This window comes from Grus americana, chromosome 14 (genome assembly GCF_028858705.1).
Source record: "Grus americana isolate bGruAme1 chromosome 14, bGruAme1.mat, whole genome shotgun sequence".
Classification (NCBI taxonomy): Eukaryota; Metazoa; Chordata; class Aves; order Gruiformes; family Gruidae; genus Grus; species Grus americana.
In genome coordinates, this window is record NC_072865.1 from 5,117,386 (window position 1) to 5,142,079 (window position 24,694).

The 24,694-nt window shown below is 46.2% G+C and overlaps 1 protein-coding gene across 5 annotated transcripts in view; it reads right to left on the reverse strand.

The window, feature by feature from the left end:
- Nucleotides 1–24,405, reverse strand: part of KLHL3 (kelch like family member 3) — a 51,201-nt gene extending 26,796 nt beyond the window's left edge. For 3 of the 5 annotated variants that reach the window (XM_054841206.1, XM_054841205.1, XM_054841201.1), the window contains exons 1-4: nt 19,661–19,841; nt 12,019–12,135; nt 8,980–9,086; nt 3,514–3,635 (exon numbers count right to left, since the gene is read on the reverse strand). In XM_054841206.1, coding sequence (XP_054697181.1) covers nt 3,514–3,635; nt 8,980–9,086; nt 12,019–12,135; nt 19,661–19,674 — 360 coding nt within the window. In that variant the 5' untranslated portion in view covers nt 19,675–19,841. Of the gene's footprint in view, nt 1–3,513; nt 3,636–8,979; nt 9,087–12,018; nt 12,136–19,255; nt 19,319–19,660; nt 19,842–24,152 lie in introns of those variants that run through there. The other 2 variants (XM_054841203.1, XM_054841204.1) reach the window with 2 other exon arrangements.
- Nucleotides 24,406–24,694: the final 289 nt, after the last annotated feature.

The following is a 24,694-nucleotide window of genomic DNA, read 5'->3' on the forward strand; positions in this document are numbered from 1 at the left end:
GTGCCTTCCAAACAAGTGGGAGGTTAAATCCCAAGTGTGTGTTCAGAAGCAAAACACTGCTTGGCACAGAAGCCTGTCATCCATCATCCCTGAGCCTTCCTACTCCTGCATCTATATCGCCTTGAAATCTCACTCTAAAAATGAGGTTCCAATGCATAAAGCAAGATCGCATTTGTTGGGGCAATTCTCATCCATATACTCTCATCTAACTGTCTTGTGGGTATCTGCTACCACATGGGCTCAGTGCTCTCCCTCATGGAGCTAGGGTGGACTGAAATTCCCCTTCACCCGCACACTTGGGATATACTGTTGAGGAGAAATTGCATGAACTCCCCAGTAATTCACTACATAGATGATGACTGGAGCTGACTGTACAGACTCGACCCCTTGTACACACATCCTTCCTTACTTTAAAAAAAAAAAAACAAACAACACTTTGTGCAATGAAATGACAATCAGCTACAAAAATAGATGCTTAGAAAAACAGAGCCTCACTTCCTGAACACCACAGCAGGTCTATAAAAGCAAAAAGACACAGGTTTCCATTAGAAAAGAAACAACGAAAAGACTGTAAAAAGGCTTGTTGCTGTGAAGTGCTGGGCACCGGTCAGCACGTGAGCGCACTTGGGAGCACTCACTCCTGCACTCCCATGTTACCTTTGCTGCTCATCTTTTTCTCATTTCAGTTCTGCTCTCATTTTATTTTGCTCACTGACAAGAACTTGCCTTTTCATTTATTCACATGTTTTGGTAGCTTGGCTGCATCTGTTCAGTTAATGCCATTTAGCAATCATCTTCTCTTGTATTTTCCACAGTGAAATTACCTGTCACCTACACCCAGAAAACACTTCTTCCAGCTGCTGAGGAAGTCTGAAAAACTGCATGTCGAACCGCACAAAATCCCTTTAAACTGCACCCTCACCCTGCTAGAAAATTAGAGTTCATGGCACAGCAACAGGAGACTGCAGGAGATACCTGCTGGGAAAAGAAAAGGTCTCACCATGCTCAAAGCAAGACAGGGAAGGAACGTTGCAGAGCAGCACTACGGAGGCAGCATCCTTCCAGCTGGCTGACACAGAGCTAGGCAGCAGGAGGGCATGACAATGGAAGGGACCAAACCTCTCACTTCTTCCTAAGATCAACATTGCCAATCCAAACCAGAGACTGCAAGGAGCTTAATGTTTTGTTGCTGTTTGCCTTCACTGATGTGAACCTTTCCAAGGAATCACTGAATATTCTTTCCTGTAAACTTTTCTTCCTGTGGCTGCAGGTGAATATTAGCCTATTTATGGCATTCTGCTCAGGGGTAAAACACCCAGAGACAAGATGGAAATTTCTCTTTAAACTTTCTATTGGTTTCATCACAAAACGATAATAAATTCCATAAAATATTTTCAACATGGATATCTAACACATAAGAAAATTTAAACTGGTCAGTTAATCTTGTTTTAAATCAGCTTCATTTCTTAGCTCCCCTGAATTAATTTATCTCCAGCCTAAACAGTTACTCACAGAGTGGTTATTTAAATAAATCCTGTAGTAAAAGAACTTGCTTTATTAGATCAGGGAAAAAAACACTATGCCCAAACCTTAGTATTCACCAAACTTACATTTTTTTTATCTTACTGAAAGATGGGAGCCAAAATATAGATGGAGGGCTCTTTAACTCTTCGTAATCTCTAGGCCATCAGAAGGCAGGCTTTGGTTTTTACTAAAAAAGATAGCTCTCCAGTTGCTCAGAAAAGGTAACATCTGGACTTCTTCATAGACCTTCTGGGCAGGTCTGCGTTGCCAACGCAGAGTGGGACTGAGCTGGCTCTCCAGCGCCTGCAACGCTGCTTATACCCAGGTGCAGCTGCACTCGAGCACTGAAACACTCTCATGGGAACACAGCCAGAGCACGTGTAGTCACTTCAAGCAAGCTTCATTCAGGGCAGACTGACTGGCACCAGCACGCCAGATGGTATCCCGAGCTCAGCACGTCCCACGCGCCAAGTGGGTGCTTCTGGGCCACCTAACGCCCAGCAGCATGGAAGGAAAGCACACGTTTCAGAAAGCACGTGGATATAGTCTTCACATTTCCCACAGGAAGAGGGACCAGCCTAAACGTGCATAAGTGTTTTTTCTCCAGCAATGGAAGATCCCAGAGGTCCAAGGGAACTCTACCCTCCCCACTACGTATTCCTGAAGTAATGTTGTATCTCAGCTCCTTATCTCCTTGACTGTAGACTGTTCATTAAGCACAGGCTGCACAGCAGACAGCTAGTCCAAGCGACCCACAGCTGGCTTTGAGCCTCAGCTTCTTTGCTGTAGCAGCACCTCAAAGGTCTCCTCACTGCTGGTCCCCAGCAGCCTGGCTTGCACAGCCTCAGTGTAGGGCAACCAGGGCAACACTTCTACCGATGTGACAACTGCCAGGTTGAGAGCATGCCAGAAAGTCACGTTTGTTAAACTGTGGGGCAGAAGGAGCAAGAAAAGGCACCCACAGACTTTGATCATGAAGGATGGCAAAAAAGCAGACATAGCTCAGGGTTTTGTCCCGGTTCCTGCAGGAAGAGCGACATGCTACAGGACAGCGAGAACCTGCGCCCTCCCCAAGGGACTGGAGCACAAAAGCATGTCGCACCCACAGCAAGAACATTTCAAGCCGAACTAGTCTAATTTTGCCATCTTCATCAAGTCAACATAAAGCACGCAGCAGCATTGCCCCTCTCTCTCTCTCGCATCACAGACCCAGACTTGTAACCCTGCCTAGCATTCAAGTCACAGAGGAAGATAAACTCAAACTGCCACTTGCAAACAAAAACGGAGACCAACTGAAAAAGCACATCCACACACGAGCTCCCAGCATCCCTTCCAGAAATCAGTGGCTAAGTGCACAGCCATTTTCTTACCACAAATACAAGTAGAGTCAAAGAAAAAGCTTTATCAGCAGCTCCAGCCATGTGACAGCGAAACGCTCTCTTCCTGAGCATCCCGTTTTATCTGTAGGCTGCCTTTCAATTACTCTTTCCACTTCTAGACAAATATTTACCACAAAGTACTCTTCAAGACAGAGCGCGCGCACACACACACAAAAAAAAGGGAAGAATGCCCTCATTTGAGCAACATATTCCACTCAAAGCTCTGCCAAACAACTCAAACTACCCAGAAGAATTTAAAAACTAACAGCCAGATTCCTCAGCCATGACCTTAAAACAGCATTTGACTCACTGCTTGTTTGAGTCTATTCTGACCTTCGACAGACTGACCCACAAGTCAGCACAGCTTCTTGGAAGGCAAATGCCTACTCTCGTTATAAGAGCTCGACACAAAAGCTAAATGCAACACGACTTAAGCACGGGGAAAGCAGCAAAGTGCCTGAAGACTGAACAGAGGCTGGAAGTAGCTCTTTTCAAGCTCAACCTTTTACTTTCTGCAGCCTGAAGAGATCACTCGCCCCTGAAGGACCTGAGCCTTTGAGTTTCAAGCTTTTTACTTGGGTCTCCTCAGGATCCACTGAACCAGACCTACCTGCACATTCTCTTCCGTGACCTCGATCTCGGCAGTGTAGATGTAATCAATCAGCTTCCTCAGGGTCTGCCCATCAACGTCTTTTATCTCAATCTTCTTGGCTTTACTTTCAGACATGTCTCCTGAAATTCATTTCAAAAGGACAGTTAGAGTTTGCTTTGCAGGACACTCCCCATACATCTAGCACATCCTCCTGGTATCCGACTAAAAGACTGCCCTGGCACTATCCCTGACCATCGAAGGACAACCAGCAAGATTCTCAGAAGCCTCTTGATGCCCCCTAAAAAACACCTCAACATTTGGAGACACTAGTGTAAAATAAAAGAAGCCAGTAAATGCAACAAGCTCTACTTCTTGCCAGAAAAGAACCTGCCAAGGTTCACTCGCATTCAAACACATATAGGAGCTAAAAAAAACAGTACAACCCTCAACCATGTCTCATCACAGGGACAGACTTGAAGAGACTGTGGACAAGTCTCAGGAGGGCTTTTTTTTTTTTTTCATTTTATATATATATACACACACACAGGTAGATGAGCAAGTTGCAACCGCTAAGTTAGGGTGCTTCATGGTACACCCTACAATAAAAGCAAGGCAGAAAAGCATTACCCTCTTTCTTTAGGAAGAACCTGAAACCTGCTGAGGGAAACAAGTGGACATGCTAGCAGTTACATCCAGGGCGCTGCTGGCTTCTTTCCTAAATTACTCTGCTCTAACCTGTCCACATGGTTACACCTTACACAAAGCACTGTGCAAAAAGATATATTTCTCATCTCTCTCCTTCCCAACCTTGCACCCCAGAGACAAGGCAACATTCGGATGCAAACTGTATCCTTTCTCCAAATACAAAATATAAAAATAAACGAAAACAAAAAATACCAAACACACAGAACTAGAGCAATAATTTCCCCTATGGATATACAAGCAAAAACCACATCTGTGTAAGAGCCTATACACGAACCAGTGCTTTATGCACACCTTCCCCACGGCTGTTAGAGGCAACACTGTGCAGGCACCACGTGCGCATACCCTGTGCGTAACAGGAGCACGTCACAGGAACAAAAGCATGCTGTGGGGAGGAGGAGAAAGGACTCCCCAGGCCCCTTCCAGCATCTGCGCACACAGTGACCTCACCCAGGTTTTAGTCACTACGATCTTGAGGAACCACAGGAAAGAAAGAACAAACTCCCAAGCGGAAAGAAAACTGTAAGTGAAAAAAAGCTAAACAAAGGAGAGCATGAAGAAATGTCAATTCTTAAGCCTGGGCATGAACAATCACTACGTTAAGAAATCTGGTGACTCAGTACTGCTGTGGGATCAAGAGGAAAAACAGTTCCTGCAGCCTATGCGAGAAGCAATTACAGCCTACATCGCTGTACAGCGTGCGGCAAGACGTGGCCGGGCACAAGAAGTGCACAGCAGAGAGCCAGATGCTAAAGGGGGTCCAAGTTTGAGTAAAATCTGGATCCTGGAAACCGAACTTTGTGAACTTCGCTTATGCCAATAAGGAGGTAAATAACAGGAGTGGGGTCAAACCGTATTAGAAGAGGTGACAATGTCCCAAGGGAAACGTAGACTGAAATAGTATTTGCCCCAACTTCAATTTTTAAAATTATATAATAAATTTTTATTCAGAGAAGCTCATGAATACAAATATACAAGTACAAAGGGATAAATGACCTACATTTGGGAGGCCTTCAAAGGAGGTAGGACTTTTTAATTGACAAAATAAATGTCATCTCCTTCACACACTTTCTCCCCCCCAAAAAACCAAACATCTCCAGAGATGAGAGGGGGCGTCTGAGAACAAGCCAGTGTCCATCAGCCTGCCTGGAGCTGGAGGTGTCTGTAAGGAGCAAACCCCACCTGCACAGCAAGGGGCAAACGGAGCAGCCGGAGCCCTGCGGGGCAGAGGGGAGGCTCAGACACATGCACCTGGAGATGGATGCAGAAATAGCTTGGAGGGACCGATCCGATAACATCATCTGTCTTTGGCTGTGTCACATGAACGCCACAACAAAAATAAAGGCTGTGTGGGCTCCCACACCCACCAGCAAGCTGCCAGCCCTGCACACTAACAGCCTCCGCTGCCTCTGCTCTGGTGACAGCCCAGCGCACAATAACAAAAGGGGAGTCTCGTGTGCTGTGTCCCACGGTCGGATGGGACCCGACCCCTCCAGCCAGGCTGGCGCAATCAAGCGCCCACAACTTGCCAGAGGATGCTGCACCAGATGCATTCTCACTCTGGAGCGAGGAAGAACCCGAAGACACGACAAGTCAGCCAAGGCAGGGGCTGGTGCAGAACAGGAGTGGGCAACAAGCTGCCCCCTCCTCCAAGCACAGACCCAAGGCAAAAGCCGTCTCTAAAGCACATCTGCAGGCAGCTGAATGATGGGTCAATTAAGGCATCTCATCCCACATCCCTTCAGGGAAAAAAAAAAAAAAGCCTTAAAGGTCACAAAATCCACCCCCTAAGATGTCTTTCACAAGTATCATTTTATTGATACCTGAACGACAGAATTCTAAGCACTAGCATCACCTCTCATACATAAGGGCTGTGCTGAGAAAGAAGCCAGCTGGTGCAAGGCTGCTCTGCACGAGGCGCCGCACAGACCCCGTCCCACACCGCTGCGGTCAGGCAGACCTGAGGGACAGGGTAGGGGGGAGCAAAAGCAGGTAAAACAAGCAGAGCAGCTCCAAGCAGAGCCTCTTTAGGGTAGACTTTGCAGACACCAGCCCCTCACGAAGGCAAGCTCTTCATGCATCATGCGCAGTGCCCAGCAGTGCTTTCTCCATTCCCCTCTGCTCTGTTGCTTTGTCACAAGACAAACTACAGGCTAAACTGCAGCAGCTTGAGGTGCCTTGTTTACCCAGCACAGCAGCTCGCCCTGTCTCCTATGTACTGTGCTCCAGAGAGGCTTCCCAGAGCACAGCTACAGCTTCTGTTGTTTCCTGCGTCAGAGATGTGCTGAAGGAGAATACACGAGTGCATCGGATAAGAAAACCACAGCGCACGGGGCTGCAGGGGAGGTTTCTGCATTGCTGCTTCCTCCTTCAGCACCTGTGAAATTCCCCCAGGTATCTCACAGGAGCAGTCCCAGCGGCATCACTGAAGTATCCTTTATCCTTTCTGAAACAATTGCGTTTTCCTGATGGAAATTACTGTCACTGATCATCCCCACAGAACGGTGCCAGTGAGGACCAGCCACCATCTGAAACGCTCCAAGAAACCAGGAAGGGAGCGACACTCAGTTAGGAAGTGCTGGGTCCTGTCTCTCCTTCAGCAGTGGAAGACACAAACAGAAGATGTGCCTGTTTATTTTTGGACTTCCCAAGGCTATTTCAAAGAGAAGTGCTTAACCAGAGGACACTAGATGGCTTAGGAAAGATCCCAATATCATTACAAGGTCACTCGTGAGTCCAAATTCAGGCCCAATCCACCAGGATGGTGCCCGCAGAGCAAGCACCAGGAGAAGGTGGATGAGCTGCGGCTCTCAGGTAGGTTCCCACTGCTCACAGCTTCACACCAAGCATTCACTACCACCTGGCCACCAGCACTGCCGGGGTCCCCTCCAGCTCCCCGCACTCCCAGAAAGCAGCTCCTCTGGCAGGGACTCAGCACACACAAGCAGCTCCTGCCCAATCCTGCAAACACCCACGTGCTGCGGCTGCCCCCGAGCCTTCGGGTTGCATCGCTGGTGTGCAATGCAAAAAAAAAAAAGCCACAACAACCAACTAATGTTCAAGCTGTGATTTCAAAACATCATCCCCCAGAGAGTGAGCCACCACACAGCTGGAAGGAGATCACGCATTCGATCTTTGCAAGAGGGAGATCTAGACCTTAGAAATTTGGGACCAGCTGGACCGACAGCAAAGGAAGAACGGGTCTTTGCCTGACCTGCTGTCCCCGAGGACGTGTCAGGGGGAGGGGACGGGTGGCCGCCGAGGCTGTCACCCAGCCGAGGGGAGCCGCCGAGCCAGCCACATGACGGCGGTTAGCTGATTACTGTTTAACTCACAGCATGAGGGATTACAAGGCCAGGAGAATTCCTGCATGGAAACATGAGCAGCCTCACGCCACCACCTTCCCACTCAGGTGACCTCTAAGGAGCAGAGGGTTTTTCCAATAATTTTTCTTTTTTCAACTTCTCGTCAGGAAGGAGCATCACAAGCACCCTCAAATCCTCCATAAGCCGCCTTGCACAAACGGTTGCCTCCGGACAGGGTTTGCTCTCTGCCTCGCCACCACAGCCAATACCCACTTCCACCCTGCAGTGCCGGTGCCCTGGGAAACACAAGTGCTCTCCACACTGATAAAGCCACCATGGCGAACCTCCTATCCCGTATCACATTCAGACATCTGTTTAGACCTGTGGTTTTTTCACCCCTTCATTACAGAAGAGAGGAAAAAAGCTTCCCAAATGACAAGCTTTTTCCTGAGAAATGCTGTGTTCTGCTTCCAGTAAAGCAAATAAAACAAAGTCTAATCCCAAGGCTTTTAAAAGGAAGAAGCAATTCCTAGGCAAAGAAACATGAAACAGAGGCAAAACCCCCAAACTTCATTTATGTTGAAGCTGAGGGACGGTAACAACCATTCCCTGGAGCACAATCATTTTCTTTGTATTTGGTTAAGTCAGTTCCTATCCTGGAAAGGAGGGCAAGGAAAAGGAAAGGAACCTAAGCAGCTCCTGACCAGACTAATTTTACTGGAAAGACTTAAATAAATTGGTCACTCCCCTGCCCTGGGATTGGCATGGCTTTTTTTACTGCCCCGCCTGGGCACAGTCTCCGAAGGGCCCATGCTATAGTGATCAGAGCAAAAATTTTGTCCTTTTCTTCCCTTCACAGTAAGGTTGCATCTGCCACTACTAAAATATACCGGACTGCAGCAATGCACCCTGCAAAAAAGTAGGGCTGCTAAAACACACTGGGATCGAGAAAACAACGGTGTTATTTCAGGCAGCAGCAAAGAGTGCCACGGGAGATTAAACATCCGTGACTGCAAATCAGCATCAGCAGGGCTGAGCCTTGAAACTACAATTCTTGTGCCAGCAACTTCTTTGATGTGCACCATGAACATTTAGGGCACTGCACACGTGCTTGATGTTAATGATGTGTTTTCATGACCCAAGGTCTTAGGGGCGGGGGGGGAAGCCAACCCGAAAAGCAGTGAGCCAAACCTCACAGTAACCTTCCTGTGACTCTCATGCTACCCTCTGATCCCAAACCCATACAACCACCCCGTTCCCATATACTGTGCCTCAAGGAATTAGCCAAGGATGACCAGCATCATCCATCAAGTGTAGCAAACTGCAGACCTAACCCTACTTCCCTCAAGGAAATCCTTTCCCCACAGGCCACCACAACTGCCTGTGCTGCAGCTCCTGCCAGAGACACAGCCAGGAGCCTCTGGATCTGCAATGGCCCGTTCAACTCGAACGCAGTGTCTGGTGTTGAGAAGAGTACCTGTAAACATCGCACAAAAATAAGGGCTGCAGGCTGCAAGGACCACGCGGTGGGCTTCCATCTCCACAGTTTCGGCCACAATCACCACATCACAGAGGAGCCGCTTGCTGGAAAAACACCAAAAGAGACAAAGATCATTTCAGAATTCCTGGTCAGGCAATATGCTACATGGGTATAGCCTTAAAAAGTAAGCAGAAGACCCACCATTGCAGCCAAGGCACCTGAGATTCTGCCAAACCCCAGCGGAAGGTCCTCTGACCCTTCAGCTACCAGCTCCTATCAGCATTTGCCTACAAAGCAAAGCCTGAATCCTCCTGATGCTGCAGCCCTGCCTGTGGTTCTGCTTTTCCCAGAAAAAAAATCTGGAAGCCAAACTAGGCATACACGCTGCCCAAAGAACGGACGAGTAAGGGGCTCCTTCCACCTCTCAAACAATAAGGCTTGGAGAAGGCACGAAAGATCTTAAAGAGTTTGGGAACTCCCTGGAGCCAAGCTCTTGTAGATCTATAAGACAAGAAATAGCTGTGCAAGGGAACACTAGCAGCGCTTTCATCTTTCCACAGGGGAAAGGCAGAGTTGAAAAATTAAGTCATTTCTGTACTTTCTTCCATGTTTGGCTGTACAGAACGTGACCACCAAAACATCTCCCAGGGCTGACCAGCCCTGGCTGGCTGAGATGTCAATCACTAGAGTTTATCTGTGGGCCCGAGGACTCTGTTTACCACATGAATTAGTCTGGGATTAAGAGTCACTGGGATAAAGCACGGGGTTTAAACAGAAACAAAAAAAACTTCTGAGCTCCCCCACTGACTCATTGTACAGCTTTGGAAAAGTCACTTCATTAACTAGTGACCTTTTCTACCAGCCCCACATACGTCCTTTGAGGATTCATTAGTTAATGTTTGCACAGGGCTTCGGAGATGCAGACAGCTAGAAGTGCTCAGCCTCCCAATAAGTTGGTTTAAGATGTTTGAGCATACAAATGTAAAATAAGGGTGTTCTTTGCAAATGTCAAGCCTGAAAAAGGATCAGCATCTGTAAATCTAGATGTCGCCTTCTCTTCAGAAGCGCTTATCACCACGCCGCACTTCGTCTTTAGGAAACTGTGTATCAAATAAACACACAGAGAGCTTCTAATGGGCTAGGTATGTCTCCTCTTCTCCTCCATATATTGTAACACATGAACAAAACTATTTGTGAAATGGAAGGTTATAGCTGGAAAACAGGATTCTCCAGTACATAGGAACTGGTAGTCTGTGCTTTACGTTCACCCCAGTTTGGAAGGGTGATGGCAACAAGGGGAGCTCATTAACAGTCTTTTAATGGAGCCTTCCACTTATGTAAAAGGTGGCCTGTTCAATTCCTCTTTGGACTACAGTTATCTAAAGTACCACTCATGAATTTCATTTCATCTACATGTGAAAACTAAAAATTTCAAGTGAGCAACATATAGCAAATAGGCTAGAGGCTTAGCAAGGTTTTTCTAGACCCTCTGTATGAAGTTTGTGGATGCATTTGAATGGAGGCACTATTATTCAAGGCAGCTATTAACACTGATTGTTGACAGCTTAAAGGATCGAAAGCTCGATGCACATACAATAGATGTGAGAACTGTATATTCCAGAACAGCAGCAGGAGCTGACAAAAAGGAGTGCCCAGAAGAAGAAAACATCAAACAGGTGCTTAAGGGCAGCTTTCAGTCTTCTATGTTTTATCACTCTGGTATTGCACAATATCTAGCTAGCTACAGGCACTAAGAAACATTGTCCATCTCCAGCTATTTCCCACTATGCTTCAATTAACGAAGGGATAATAGTAGCACAATAGATTTCTGAATATAGCTGCACAAATCTCTATTTTCAGATCCTTTGCTTTCAGTACAAAGAAAGGACTAGAGGGATGCCAATTAAAAAAAAAAACTCCGCTTCATGTAATTGTTACAAGTGAAGGATATTTCCATTTTCTGCTCCTATGCAACTGAGAATCGCTGTCAGACATCTGTGGAAGGAGACATTTCTAATCCTTCTCCACACCAGAGAATACATATAATTGGAAAACTACTTAATCCACAGAAGAGAGGTGGCTATTGCAGCATCTTCTGAGTACTTTGAGCATTCAGGAAGAGTAAAGGGTGTTATCTGCTTTCATCATACCATCTGGATAGCGAGGGAGCACACACATTCATGTGTATGACACATGTACTTTCCATAGGCATTATTTTAAAAATTGGGTTTCCAAGTCTCTATTTGAACCGTAAAGGACTCAGATGAACTAGTCGGAGAAATGCTCACTGAACTTCTATCTGGCTCGTGGGATGACAACAACCAAGAAACAACTCTGGTTTAACCACTGCCACCACATTGCTGATGCGATGACAGCAGGTCTTGAAGATTGTGCTCGCTGCTATTTTTTTCAGCCTCCATTCTCCCTGTACCCACACAGCTGTGTAGAGACCAAGGTCTTGTCTTTTAACCAATATCAGGATTTTTTAAATTTGTAAGTAGAGAGCTGACATTCTTCCTGAGTTGCTGCTTTTTTTTTTTTCCACCCCCTGCTTTGCAGTGCTAAGCCTAGACTGAACGATGCTGTTAGTTAAAGAAACTAAGAACAGTACATTAATAATCTTTGGTCTGTAATTACACGTAGGTGTCTTAATGTCTGTAATGTTCTATTATTGGTTTTCAGACCATTAGCTCAGTTAAGAACATAGTTTACAGCTGAATTTGCTGTAAGTAATGGAAAAGACTAAATGAATTATCATCTATAAATGAAGGCTATTGCTCAGATAATGTTTTTGAGCCATAGCTGGCTTCCTTCTGCTGGGAAGATAGAGAGGTCTGAGATTGGGAAGAGCAACCCACCACAAAAGGGCTATATTTTAGCTGTCTCTTCCTCCTTGTTTATTAATACCCTAACACGCAACCATTAGCTGTGACAAATATGGCACTTTTTTTTTCTCCTGTCTCCTAGAAGCCTTTCTATTCCAATCAGCATATTTCTGCTACACCAGAGAGGGCACCCATTAAGTCAAAAGTGTACCTCCGTAATTCATTCATGACCTTGAATGCCTTTCTCATGTGAGAGGGGTTGACTGTCACTGTGCGCTGGTCCTTTTCATCTTCAGCTGCTTCAGAGGATCGGGAACTCTGCTTAATGCTAAAAACAGGGACAAACAAAAAAAGGAGTAGAAAGTTTGATTCAATGACACTTTAAAAAAAAAGTATCATAAAACTGCAGCACAGGGCATTATGCATGGAGTTACTTGCATGTTTATTAGTTGGCTCAGGTTCACCATATGAAGAGCATCACAAAATGCAGCTACTTCTGCATGGATGTTGAAAGCCAACCCAGCCCACATTTCAGTCAGCAGGGAAGAAAAGGAAAAAGTGCCAAACCCTCGAGGACAAAGACCAGCCTTACAGGCTTCAGGCCATGAAAGCAGTATAAGTTGAAACTCAAGCCAGAACATAATTGCTTCACTGAATAGAAATAGACTTTAGCACTGGGAACTACAAGAGTACCACGGATACTTTAACATCCATACAGAGAAAGAGTAGTTCAGTTTTCAACGTCCCATCTGAAAAACGCAAGCATACAATACATGACTTTATCTTCTTCTACAGAGGCAAGTAGAAAAGGACTATTAAAACTCCCTGCACAGCTTCCAAAGCATTAGCTTTACAGAGGCCACATCCCATTTCCATTTTAGAAATAGGTCTATTTAGTGCTACTGAAATCTATAGAAAGAATTATTAAACCAGACTTTCCCACCAGAACCACCAGCTGTATAGGTAACGTCAAACCAGACGCCCACAGTTATGTGCTGTGTTTAACCAGGCCAACAGGTGCCTAAGGCACATCCGTGTCCTCATTACTTTGTTTGCAGCATCGGCTCTTTATACAGAATTGACATCAGGTCGATATCTCTACCTCCCTGATCTGAAAGTGTGTGAAATCACTTGGAGCTAAAGGTTTCCACCTATGAAAAAAAGCAGCACTTAGAGCCGGATTCCGGTTCTGCTCACCTCTCAAACCTGCCAGCAGGCAAACAAGACAAGACGAGCAAGGTTGTGCATGTCTAAAGCCAACCCCAAGTGAATGGCAGATTTCAGAGGTAATCCCATCACTACCATGCATCAGATTGGAGACCTTCTCAGAGTTTTCCTCCCAAGTCTCCTTCGGCTTCAGGTTTGTCCCCTCCTGCCTGCCACCTTTCTTAGTTGGGCTTGTATCATGATAAAAAAGGCTGAATCAGGTTAAACCAATGGTCTAGGCAGCCCGGCATCCTGACTCTACCAGTGACCAGCAGATGATCTCTGAAGAAGGGTACAAAGACGTGGAAGTGTGGAGGGATCCTTCCCCAGAACAGCCCACAAGTCTCTGCTAGGGTGTGTATGCATGTACATATATATCTATATACACATACACTCTCTCACAGTGACTTTTCCGTTGAAAAACACTATTATTCACAATTTGCAGCCCCTTGACAATGTGAAGCCCTTGCTGAATGTTGCACCGTCCTCGTTGCCTGCTCCTGACTGGTGACTGTTACCAGCACCATGTCCCTTGAGACCACGCGAAGCTCTTTGCCCCTACAGCTGTCCTTGGCGGGGTGCATTGTCCTTCTTCTAGAAACAAGACGTTGAAAAGCAGCCAAGCTGCATGCAGCTCGAATACACGCCTGCATACTGAGCGGCCTCCAGCTTTGTGCCCGAGACAAAGGTTAATGCCCAAAACCAGCCAAGTCCAATTCCTTCACTTTGCTGAGCAAATGAAATATTTTCAGTCATAAGTGAAGCTGCAAGGCTGAGTACGACATCGCTCAGCACATGTCCCAGTGAGGGAGACAATTTCCCAGACTGCGTTACAGTCATCATCCAATTAGCTTAGTATGGCTAATTAAAAGAAAAAAGAAAAAAAAATCAGAAAGAAGAATACCTCATGTTAAATGTTCGGTATTCAAGGGACTGATACCAGGCAACGACACAACCAGCTTTTCTGTCCCCAAAGAAAGCTGAACTCATTCTGTGCCGCACATAGCGCCAGCAGCGCTCATGGCACAGAGCAGCGGTGGCACTCGGCTCTTCCACAAGCTTGCCAAATTCAGCTGAACCTCAGTGTTGTATCTATCAAAAGCCCTGGTCAAAATCTTAAGCAGAGTGAAGTTTGACCACAGCTTTGAACACCCCAGCGTAAACCCTTGCTTTTTAAACAGCTAAACCTGCCACTGCGGAACGCCGGAGCCAAGGAGTAAAAAATGAGGCTCTGAGTGCAAGTGACTTTGCCAAGTTTTCAGTCTCCAAAGCTGAAACACATACAGGAAGCAAACAAAACAAACAAACAAAAGAAATAAAAACAAAAAAAAGTGAAACCACAAGGCAGTGGCAGGGACAGCTGGACCGCCATGGGACACTGCTTCAGTCATCGTCAAACGCAGACCTCGCGGGATCCAAAAGTCAAGTGATGGACACAAAAATCATGGGGCTTCGTTAATAAGCAAAAGCACACCGCTGATATTTATTTATTTGCACTCCAGTGAGGGAGACCAAAGATTCATTACATTCAAACTTTTCCGCTGGCAAAAGATACAGTTCAAAGGACATGGCAAGTTTCATTGAAGACCAAAGTAAATGTCAGATCAACAAGCCTTCATAAAGCCCTGACTCCACCAACGTTTGTCTGTGTATTTTAAAAGCAAAAACCTTGCTTCAGAATTTCTGAAAAAGATCAATCGGTTCTTCCTAAAAAGCATGAAAAGTAACTTTTTTAAAAGCATCCTAAAAGGCATCCTCAACACATTTGAAAAATTAATGGCCCGAAGCCTGTAACTCATCTTTGAGACTGACTCAGCCTCCACAGAACTGCGTTCCAGTAATGGACAGAGGATGATTTTATCTGGGAGAAAGATTTCACACCCCCATGCACACACTCTCAGAGGTCACCAACACATTTCCAACGTAAAAATGCAAGAACCTAAACGCTCCAAGCAAATGCAACCTGCCACAAAGCAGCAGCTACCCCCGAGAAGACCAAACCAGCGCATTGCATAGCCCTTTTCCGAGGGGTTTTTTCCCCACAGCGCTAAGAATTATTACACATTACCCTGTTGTTACATTAATGGAGCAAAGCAAAGGAAGAACAGGGTCCTCTGATCAAAGGTACTAGGCGAGACCACCCGGACATGCAGAAGCCCCAGCGCCCCGTGACCACAGAGACTTTCCCCCCAGCACCTTCACGTTTGCCTAGCTGATGTCCTACTACACCAGCGGGACTCGCAAGCCAGCTGCCAGGAGCAATTTGTTCTATTCCTGGGCCATCCGAGGCCGTGCACTGAGCGAATGGACAAATGATTTAATTTCCCTGGGACAGATGAACATTCTCGTCAGGGACACAGCAAGATTCTCCTAAAATAAGCAAAGAGGCTCTCACTTTCAGAAAGCACCAATCCCACCACAACCTCCTGCACGGCCTTTCAACGCTGTCCCCAAGTAGAAAATATGAACCCTGATTTGAGAGTCCCCAGTTAAGGCAGCAAAGCTAATTACAACCCCGTTTACACCGTGTTCCTCCTCTCCAAGACCCAGTAGTAGCAGGGCTCAGCTCAAGCTACCCGTGGGCTCACAGCACAGCTCCTGCCTGAGCACAGCCGCATACCAACCAACAGAAAGGTATTTTAAAAACCCATAACCCGTAGCTTTTCTGCATGCATGCATCAACTATAAAGTTGGGTTGCCTTAGTTACCAGCAGTAATTACAGATGTCTTTGTAGATTACGTGAAGGAATAAAAGCCTTACTTAGAGCTAAACTGTCCCCTGGCAAGATTATTGCCGTGCAGAGAGCTGGTAAAACACGGGAACAAAATCCCATCTCTGCCAAAACCAATTCTACCACTGGAGCCAGGAGTTCACCCTAAAGGAGGGGCAGATCTCAACTGTGCTCTCCTTCAGAGCAGAGAAGGATAAGCTTCTGCTCTTGCTTCTGGGAGAACAGCCACCGGGCTCAGCTCCTAGCCCACGTGCGGACACCACAAAGGTCCCTCTCCACCAGGCTCTCACACTGGAGAGATGACGGGACTCCAGACATGCCCAGCCTCATCCCTCTGTGCAGCACTGAAGGGTCTCTGGGAGCTGCTCTCATCTCCTGCCTGCACACCACAGGCTGAGCTCTGCTCTCCTGGGTTGTCCCGTAACACCATGGAGCTTCAGACCTCCAAGGCTGGCCAGAGTCAACAGGGTTTGGCGACCTGCCCTCCAGCAGCATGGGCAATCCAACACTGCAGGCACTTCATATCCTTATATTAACTTAAAGGTGATGTGCTAACTGTAAATTTGCAAAGACTATGGAGCTTCTTTGTGGGGTACGTTACAATCATCACCAGAAAATGTTAATCTTCAGTTTCTGAGAGGTTTGACATAGCTCTGGTTTAAAAATGTGATACATAGCAGTTACTAGTCTTCAAACCCTAAATGCCTCCACTCAGATAAACAGAGACGAAAATATTTAGTCTCAGCAAAATGAAAAATTGTTTCACCTTAACTGCAGTAACTCTCTGTTTAGAATCAATGACCAAAATCATGGCGCATTATGCCCAGTGGCTTTATTCCTCGAGTCAGGCAGACACAGTAGGAAAAAGATGTCAGTGTAATGGCATATTTATAAAAATCTCAATTTCTGCATTTGTCTTTAGGCACATTACAAAGATTGTAAAAACAATGCAACTGAAGGAATCCAAACACTGAAATGGATTTTGAGAGGATTTCAAAGAAACATATTATCATTAAAACATAAGGGAGGTAGCATAATGGAAAGGATTATTTTTTTTTTTAATAGCAATATTATTTTCCTATTTTGTTGATTTTTTCCAGTGCCTACATCAACATGGAGACATTAGCTTAGAAAAAACACGCAATTGGTATACAACAGATCCCCAAAAGGATATTCCTATCAAAGGAGACCTCAGGGGAAAAACAGACTTCAGGAACTACTGAGAAGAAAAGTCTTTGCTGACAGTAATGGAAACAACACAAAATAACTCAAATATGACAAAACCATTTGCTTTCAAAGGTATATATTGTATTTCTCAAGTACTATGAAAAGACCACCCCCACCCAAAGATAAAGTTAAAATTACAGGGTTTTTAATTCTTCAGTCAAAAAAAAAAATTAGTATTCCAGGGTTTTTTCCCCTCAAACTCAAGCACATCTTGCAAATTCAGAACCAGAGTACCACGCCCGATCACACAGCATTATGTAATTTCTCCATAAAATGCAAATCCCTATCAGCACTGTGAGAGAGAATCAAGAGTCTGAAATAATTTGTTGCCAAACGTGAATGTTTCAGGTTAAATCCCCCTTGCCTTCGGCTGCTTCTGCCCATGTGCAATGACATGGGCACATGATACCATTGCACAACTCAGATGTACAAGTTACCAGGATATTTGAGTCCAGGCAGGCTTGGGACCAGAGTCAGAGGTGATGCAAGCACCAATAACATGTTCCTCACCCACTACAAAAATGGAAAAAGCAATACTGTTAAAAACCAGGGGGAATTCTGCTGTCAGGAAAGTCACAGAGCGTAAAATTTGAGGCCTGATCTGAATGACATAGATCTGAGTTGAAATGCAGGGCAAAAGTACAAAAACGGGAACAGAACCAGCCCAGGGTGCTCGCCCACCAAGGTCATTTTTTAACACCTCCTAGGACTTGCTCAGCGCAGGCAAAGCAGCCTCAGCACAGTCCCCACACAACGTGCCCTTTCGGACCAGAAAGCAGGTGAACATTTCGAGCTTTCCTTGTCAAGAGTCAAACCCCACATCGCTACTGCCTGAGACCAGTTCAGGACTGCTTTCCTCTTCCGGAAAACTAGAAATATAAGCAGCAATTTGGGTAATCATTCCTCACTTCCAGAGGCAGAGACCATGCTGATGGGGACAGTCCTTCATGTCCTAAAAACAGGTGGTGTGGGAAAAAAGGATGAGGCAAAACAGTCCAGGTACTTTCCCAGTGACTTTTTCACCGCTGTATCCCCAACAAAAGGTCTCCAGTCACAATAAGAGCATTGCTGGTAACCATAAAAAAAGGTAATAAGTAATCGTGCCAAAGATGATCCCAGCCTGGGGTATCAAAACAGTTCAGTTCCACTTCCTCAAACACTAGACTCATTTGTATATAAAGAAAAAAAAGAAAAAAAAGAAGGAAAACCCATTCCATGGGCTGGCATCTAGCATGACAATCTAAGATTTCAAGGCACTTAAAATTAATAACTGGATTAATATCCAGAGGTGGCCACTCACACCCTCATGGGAAGCAGAAACCCTACAATGTAATTTAAAGAGAGATGTGACAGGTTCAAAGTTTTGTTTTGCACATTAAATACACAAACAATTGGAACCCTTGAGTCACTGAAGGGTAGAAAGCTGCCCTTCGGAGCTTGGAGAGCAACTCCCACAGGCTGCTGCGAGTGTTTTCCCTCGGAGGGAAAATTTCCAGAATTTGGGGGTTGACTCCAGCTTAATTTTCCAATGTATCATACTTAAAACTTCTGTCAAGCCCTGATGATTAGTACTACCAGTAGGTCAAGCCCCCTCTCTGTTCCCCCACCCCTTGCAAGGTCACCAGCACAAAAGGAAGCACTCAGCATATCCTGTTTTTAAAAAAAACATACACACAAAAAACCCCACAAAACCAGCTTAATGTTTAGTTTGAAGCGTGAGCTTATGGTGTGCAAAAGGCAGCCAGGCAGCAGGGAGGGAGAATGAAGGCAGAGCAGAAACACTGAACGTCTCTCTGGCATCTACAAAGTCCCTGCGGAGCAATAACCTCTTACACGTTCGGTGGACATCAGGTCAACTCTGCGAGCACTTCTGCACACAGATTTTTGGAGCAAGATAGCTGCCTTGCAGGAAATAAAGTGTATATGGCCCAGCTACCGTGCAAGGGAGACACGGGATGCCCTCCTGCCCACCGTAACACCCGTGCGGTGCGCAGCTTCCACACACACACACAGACAGGAAAATTGACCCCTGAAGGCTCCACAGATGTTACAGATTTTCTTTCATTACTCAGAAAAGCACCAAATATCAGTAGGTATGTCTTCAACTGAATGACCAAGTCAGTTGCTGGAGGTTCAAGATACAAGGCAGACACAAGCCCTGTATTTTCCAAGGCACATCTCATGGACCGAGTGACCCCGCAGCACACAGCCCACCTTTCTGCCCACACCTCCCGAGCTCCGCCAGCGATTTTAGAGAACACCCACCGGAGCAGCCTCCCTTACCTCGTTATCCTGATATAAAGAACATCCTACTGAAACACCACCCTGTTGCCTCCGTTTGGGTATTCGGGGCGAAGCAGCCTGTCACCATGACACTGCAACATCTAGTAATAACACGGCAGGCGCTGATCGCAGAAGGTATTTCTGCGATGAGGCCAGGAAGGGGGGGGGGGGGGGAATCCCCGCAAGCCGCGTCCCGCATGCCTGCGCACAGCCACGGAGAGCTCCCCAGGGCTCGGCATCCCCCTCCCCGGGGAACAGCATCCCCATCCCGCATCCCTCCGGGCAGGCGCTGCCGCTGCCCCTGCCCCCCCATTCACGCCCCCCCCCCCCCCCCCCCCCCCCCCCCCCCCCGCCGAGCCGCGGTGCCAGGGCGGACACACACAAAGGCTCGGCGGCGGTACCTACCTCTCCTCCTCCATTGTGCGGCGCGGCGGGGGCCGGGGCGGGCGGCGGGGCAGGCTCAGCACCCCGGGCCCGGCATGGCTGCGAGCGGCCGCCCCCGCCCCGGGCCGCTTCCTGCGGGAGCGGAGCGCTGCGTCCCCGGCGCGCCCCGCCGCAGCGACTGCCGCCGCCGCAGCCCGCACCGCCCCCCGCCGCCGCCACCTCCTCCTTCTCCCCCCCCCCAACCCCGACGAGCTTGCGATCGTCTCCGGGCAACGGCAGCTGTGAAGGGCGGCCCCGCCGCCCGGCCCGGCCCCCGCCCCCGAGAGCGCCCTCCTGGCCCGGACTCCGGTTAGAGCCGCTGGCACAGCCCCCGATTACGGCAGCAAGGGACGAAATAGGTCAATGGACCGCCCCGAGCCGTCCTACCGGGGAACGATGGTGGCGAGCGGGAAGGCGGCGGGACGGGAGAGAGCTGGCAACCCGGGGGAAGCACCTCTCGTCTCCATCCACCCACCCACCCGCCGGCCGTTGATCCTAGTCCTTACATCAGTGCCACAGAGCTGGTCTCTGGGGGAGGCGGTGGATGAGCTGAGGGCACATAACCACTTTAATCCTTGTGATCTATAGACTAAAGAAAAGTTTTAGCGGACTGAAAATCCCCCGTAGCAAGGACACGGTCACGCCCACGCACAGGGAGAGGCAGGGGAAGACGTGATGCCCAGACCTGCTGGCGACAGAGAGGATCCCTGCCCCACCAGGTCTCCAACTCCCTCCGCAGAAAGCTGGATCTAGCCTCCAGGTCCCAAATTTATAAAAATCTTGCTGTGCTTCTATGCAATCTATGAGGTCAAATACATGCTGCACAGGCAACACGAGTCCTTTTAAACTGCAGGTGCTATTTAGCCTGAAACACTGGACTAAATCACATTTGCCATTTTTATTCTAATTGATACAAATGCAGGGACTTTTATATAATTTTTTTTGGCATTTTATTAAAAGATTTTCTCTAATCTTATTCTGCAACAATGAGGCCCTAGAGGTTAATTATAATGAAGACAAACATTTGCTTTCTTCATTACTTTTCCATTCACAAAATGTTCTTGTGCAAAGGAAAGAGATAAGTAGAAGCATCAAGAGATTTCTCTTGCAAGATGCCATTCCATCTCTTTTGTAAATAAAAATACCTCACTCTTCTACATTTCTCCTGAAACTGTGTCATCCTCCTTACCAACCTAAGTTTCATACAACTTTTAAAATATATCAGCAATGATGACTGAACACATGCTATTGCACCTTCTACATGAGGGTTTCAAAAGCTTGTTGAGAATCTTAGCTAGTCATCACCCCCATTCTTCAGATAAGAAAACTTAACACACCTGGAAGTTAAAGGACTTTATCAAAGTCACATGGAGATGGAGAGTTGAGAGTCCTGCTGTTCAAACACCATTTGGCTGCCTCCCCACAAACAAAAGAAATACAGATAAAGCCATGAAGTCAAACTTCACACAGGATTCGGGCAAAATTCCTGCATTTTTCCTTTGAGAATTCTGTTAAACTATCAGATCCTCAAGTACTTCTCGAGTGTCCATTCAGTCTTACGCTTTTGATGCACAACATACAAAACTGCAAGACACAAGTTCAAACCAGAGGACTCTACAAATGCCAAGAGCAACCACGGAAAGGTAAATCCCAGTGATGGACAAGAGCAAACCAGCGAATAGTCCTTGCTGGAATGGGTCAAAGGCATGTTCCAGTAATCAGAGATTATCTTTATAGCAGCCTTGCAAAATAATCGTGACTAGGTAACAACCCCAAGACAAATTTTTTTGTGTGTTTTTAAGTGCAGAGATTGAGATCTTGAAAGAGCAGGCAGTTAAAAGAAGTAACACCTGATGGGTGGAATTTTTCCAGCCTCTTTCAAAAATTCGTAGTGTGAAGTAGTCCTAAATTTCTCCTACATCTAATCTGCCTTCAGTCACTGGCCACCATATAACCGATGCTCAGAGTAGAAGGGTCCACAGAATGCCCATTCCAACCAGTACCACTATTCCTTGGCCCACCAAGACCTTTCCAGATTCCTGTGACAATCTTCAGATCTACAATGAAAGACCAAACACCCCTCCCCCCAATTCCAATGAGCTGTAGGGAGAAGAGATCAAAGCATTGTCAGTGTCCCTACAACAGCAAGGAATTTCTTCAATAAAAATGCCAGGAAGGGAGGGAATAAACCCAGCCCCTGCCAATCTGATCCAAAACTCTCTCCCAGCCCAAAGTCTGGCAGCTGGTTTAACCCTGAGATTTTAACTAAAACATATTGAGTGCTTTTGAGAATTTAATTCTGTGAAGAGCATCAATACACCTGGACAACAGCCTGTCAGTCTCCACAGCTTCAGCAGAAAGGGCCCCATCCCCAAAGTCCAGTACAGGATCATACAGTTTAAATACAGTGCAAGCAGCAAGCCAGAAACCCCCTCACTCCCCTGCATATACCTGTTTCCAGGTATATACCAATATACAGGTTCCAGAGATCCAGACCATAAACAACTTGCTATCCTCAGCAGCTCTCCTTTTTATTTATATAATCCCCTCCACCAAATTATTAATCATCTTTCTTAAACTATGGCTTCTGCATTGAAGAGTGTGAAAGGTATACATAAAACACTGCATTCATGGAAGCTTCCAAGGCTGCTGCTTCTCAGCCTAAGTTATTTGGTTTTTTAAAATATATATGTCTCAATCTCCAACTTATTTTTTATATATATATTTTTTATATGTCTGAGTGACCAACCTGATCTAACCCTGAAGCTGGTCCTGCTTTGAGGTATATTTGAACCAGATCACCCCCAGAAGTCCCTTCCAATTAAAATTATTCTGTGATTCTAATTAAGTAAATATTCATTTAGATAGATCTATATTTAGATCATACATTTTCTGGGAAAAGGTACACTAAGGAAATTAACATAAGAAAAACAGTGAAAGCTATCTACTGAAATAGCTGCCTCGATATCTCAGTGGCTAGCTGAGGTCACTTGGAGGCGGTACTCGGGTACCGCACTGACTCCCGATGGACCCAGGGCATGAGGCGCCTTAGCAGAGAAATCCTGAAGGTATCTGCTGCCCAACCACTGTAGAATTTAGAGCATGCCAGACCACTTTCATGTAACAAAACCAAAACAGCAGCTAAAATTTAGCTACTACAGCAACTCACGGGGATCCAAGTTACCACAAGGCTCAAAAGGAAGCTCTAGGAGACCTTCTAGGTAGAGACCTTCCCAGAGCTGGAATCAGTGATATTTTGGCAGCTGAAGCTTAAGAGGTAAGAGACTCCCACTGAAGCACTGTTTTCCAAAGCTTGTGATTTGTGAAGCACAGGGGGCTGGTGCATCCACCCCAGCTCTCTCCCTGGACCAGGGAGATGCTGCAGAAGCCATCAGCCTCTGGGACTGTTGCCCTCTGCTGGTAAATGTCCCACTTTTACATTCCTGTCTGCCACCAGCCAGCAAAATTGTGGTGTTTTCCTTTAATCTTTAACATAAATCACCATTCCTATAAAAATAATGGTTTTACTCCAATAGTTTCATCACAATGTTACCAACTTTAGAATAACCACCCCTGGCTGTGATTGCTGGGGCGTGAACCATTCTATTGCTCACCCTACACGGCAGTAACAGATCAGCTGAAAATGTTCTTCCTGCTCCTCCTCTTTTTCCTGTAACAGAAGCAATTGATGTCACTCACAGCCAGCTATGTCAGAAGCGCAGACTTCCTGCCCTGTACTTATATTATGTATTTATCAGAAACTTGATGGAAGATTTTTCAGATAGATTTTATGGTTTAGAATTGAGAGCTACAAAAGGAAAAATTAACATTCAGGAAGAAAGCTGTAAAAACAACTGTTGTGGGCACGGGAACAAAGGCAAAGGCCAGTATTCAGATGCCTAAATACTACCAAGTCCCTCTGCCTCATGAGTCCCCAGTTCTGGCTCCTGTTTCTGCACCTACTGAAGTGTACAAGTCTCGCTACAGACTGAACACATGGACTTGAGAAAAAGTTTAGGCTATGGTCCAAAACGTGGGATTTTTTTCCCCAAAAATTTTTGCTTAAGTGTTAAGATATCATTTTAATGTGATTCTTTGTCTTTATATATATATGCCTTAATGCTTCCACCACCACCTTCTGTAACATGGGGAATTTACACAAAGACGTTGCATGTCTTAATTAATACTTGTATACTATAACTCAGAGACGAGCATAAACAAACCTATTCTCATTCAGGATCTCGCCACCCCAACCCAGGTGTCTCTACTATTATTCCTTGTACACTCATTGCCTCACTCTCCTCTTGAAATTTTTTAAAACATTTCCTTTTTTGCTCTTTGCAAAAGCCAAGAAACACAGTCCACCATGCTAGTATCGTAACACAACATGCTACATTAACACGAATAAGTAAATCACAGAGCTGCCACACACAAAAATTTAGGCAAGATTGTTTCTGCAGGCATATTATTTTACCTGAACAGAAAAAGCTGTTCATGCAGCACGTCTTCCTGGCAGATAACAGATTGTCCTTCATTATCTTGCTTGGTATTTTCTGGGCAAACACCTTTTTCTGCTCAATCTCCATAGCATATTCAGAGTGGGGAACTGTACGTCAGGGGCTCAGCTCAGGTTTCTATTCCCTTACTGGACTTTCGCGGTGTGCTTTTCAGGGCTCAGCTTTCCCATCCTCTCCCTCCATGCAGAAGTGCGCCCTGTGAAGGAGAAAGAAAACAAGCTGTAAGAAGGCATTAGAGAGCATGCAGCACCAGCTTGTTGCAAAAGTTTGGGCCTAGGGCAGCACTAGCAATAAAACGAGCCCAGCTCTTCCTTCCCAACCTTCCTTCCAAAGGTGATGTTTTTCAACTCCCTCTCAGCTGACTCCCCCAGTGCACAGAAACCAAGGGCTGCCCATCACCACCAGCTACACGCAAACCCAATGCAATGTTTCCCAAACACACGTGGTGCTGATTCATCACCAAGCTCATACCTCAAAGAGGCTTTAAAAGTAACGTTGA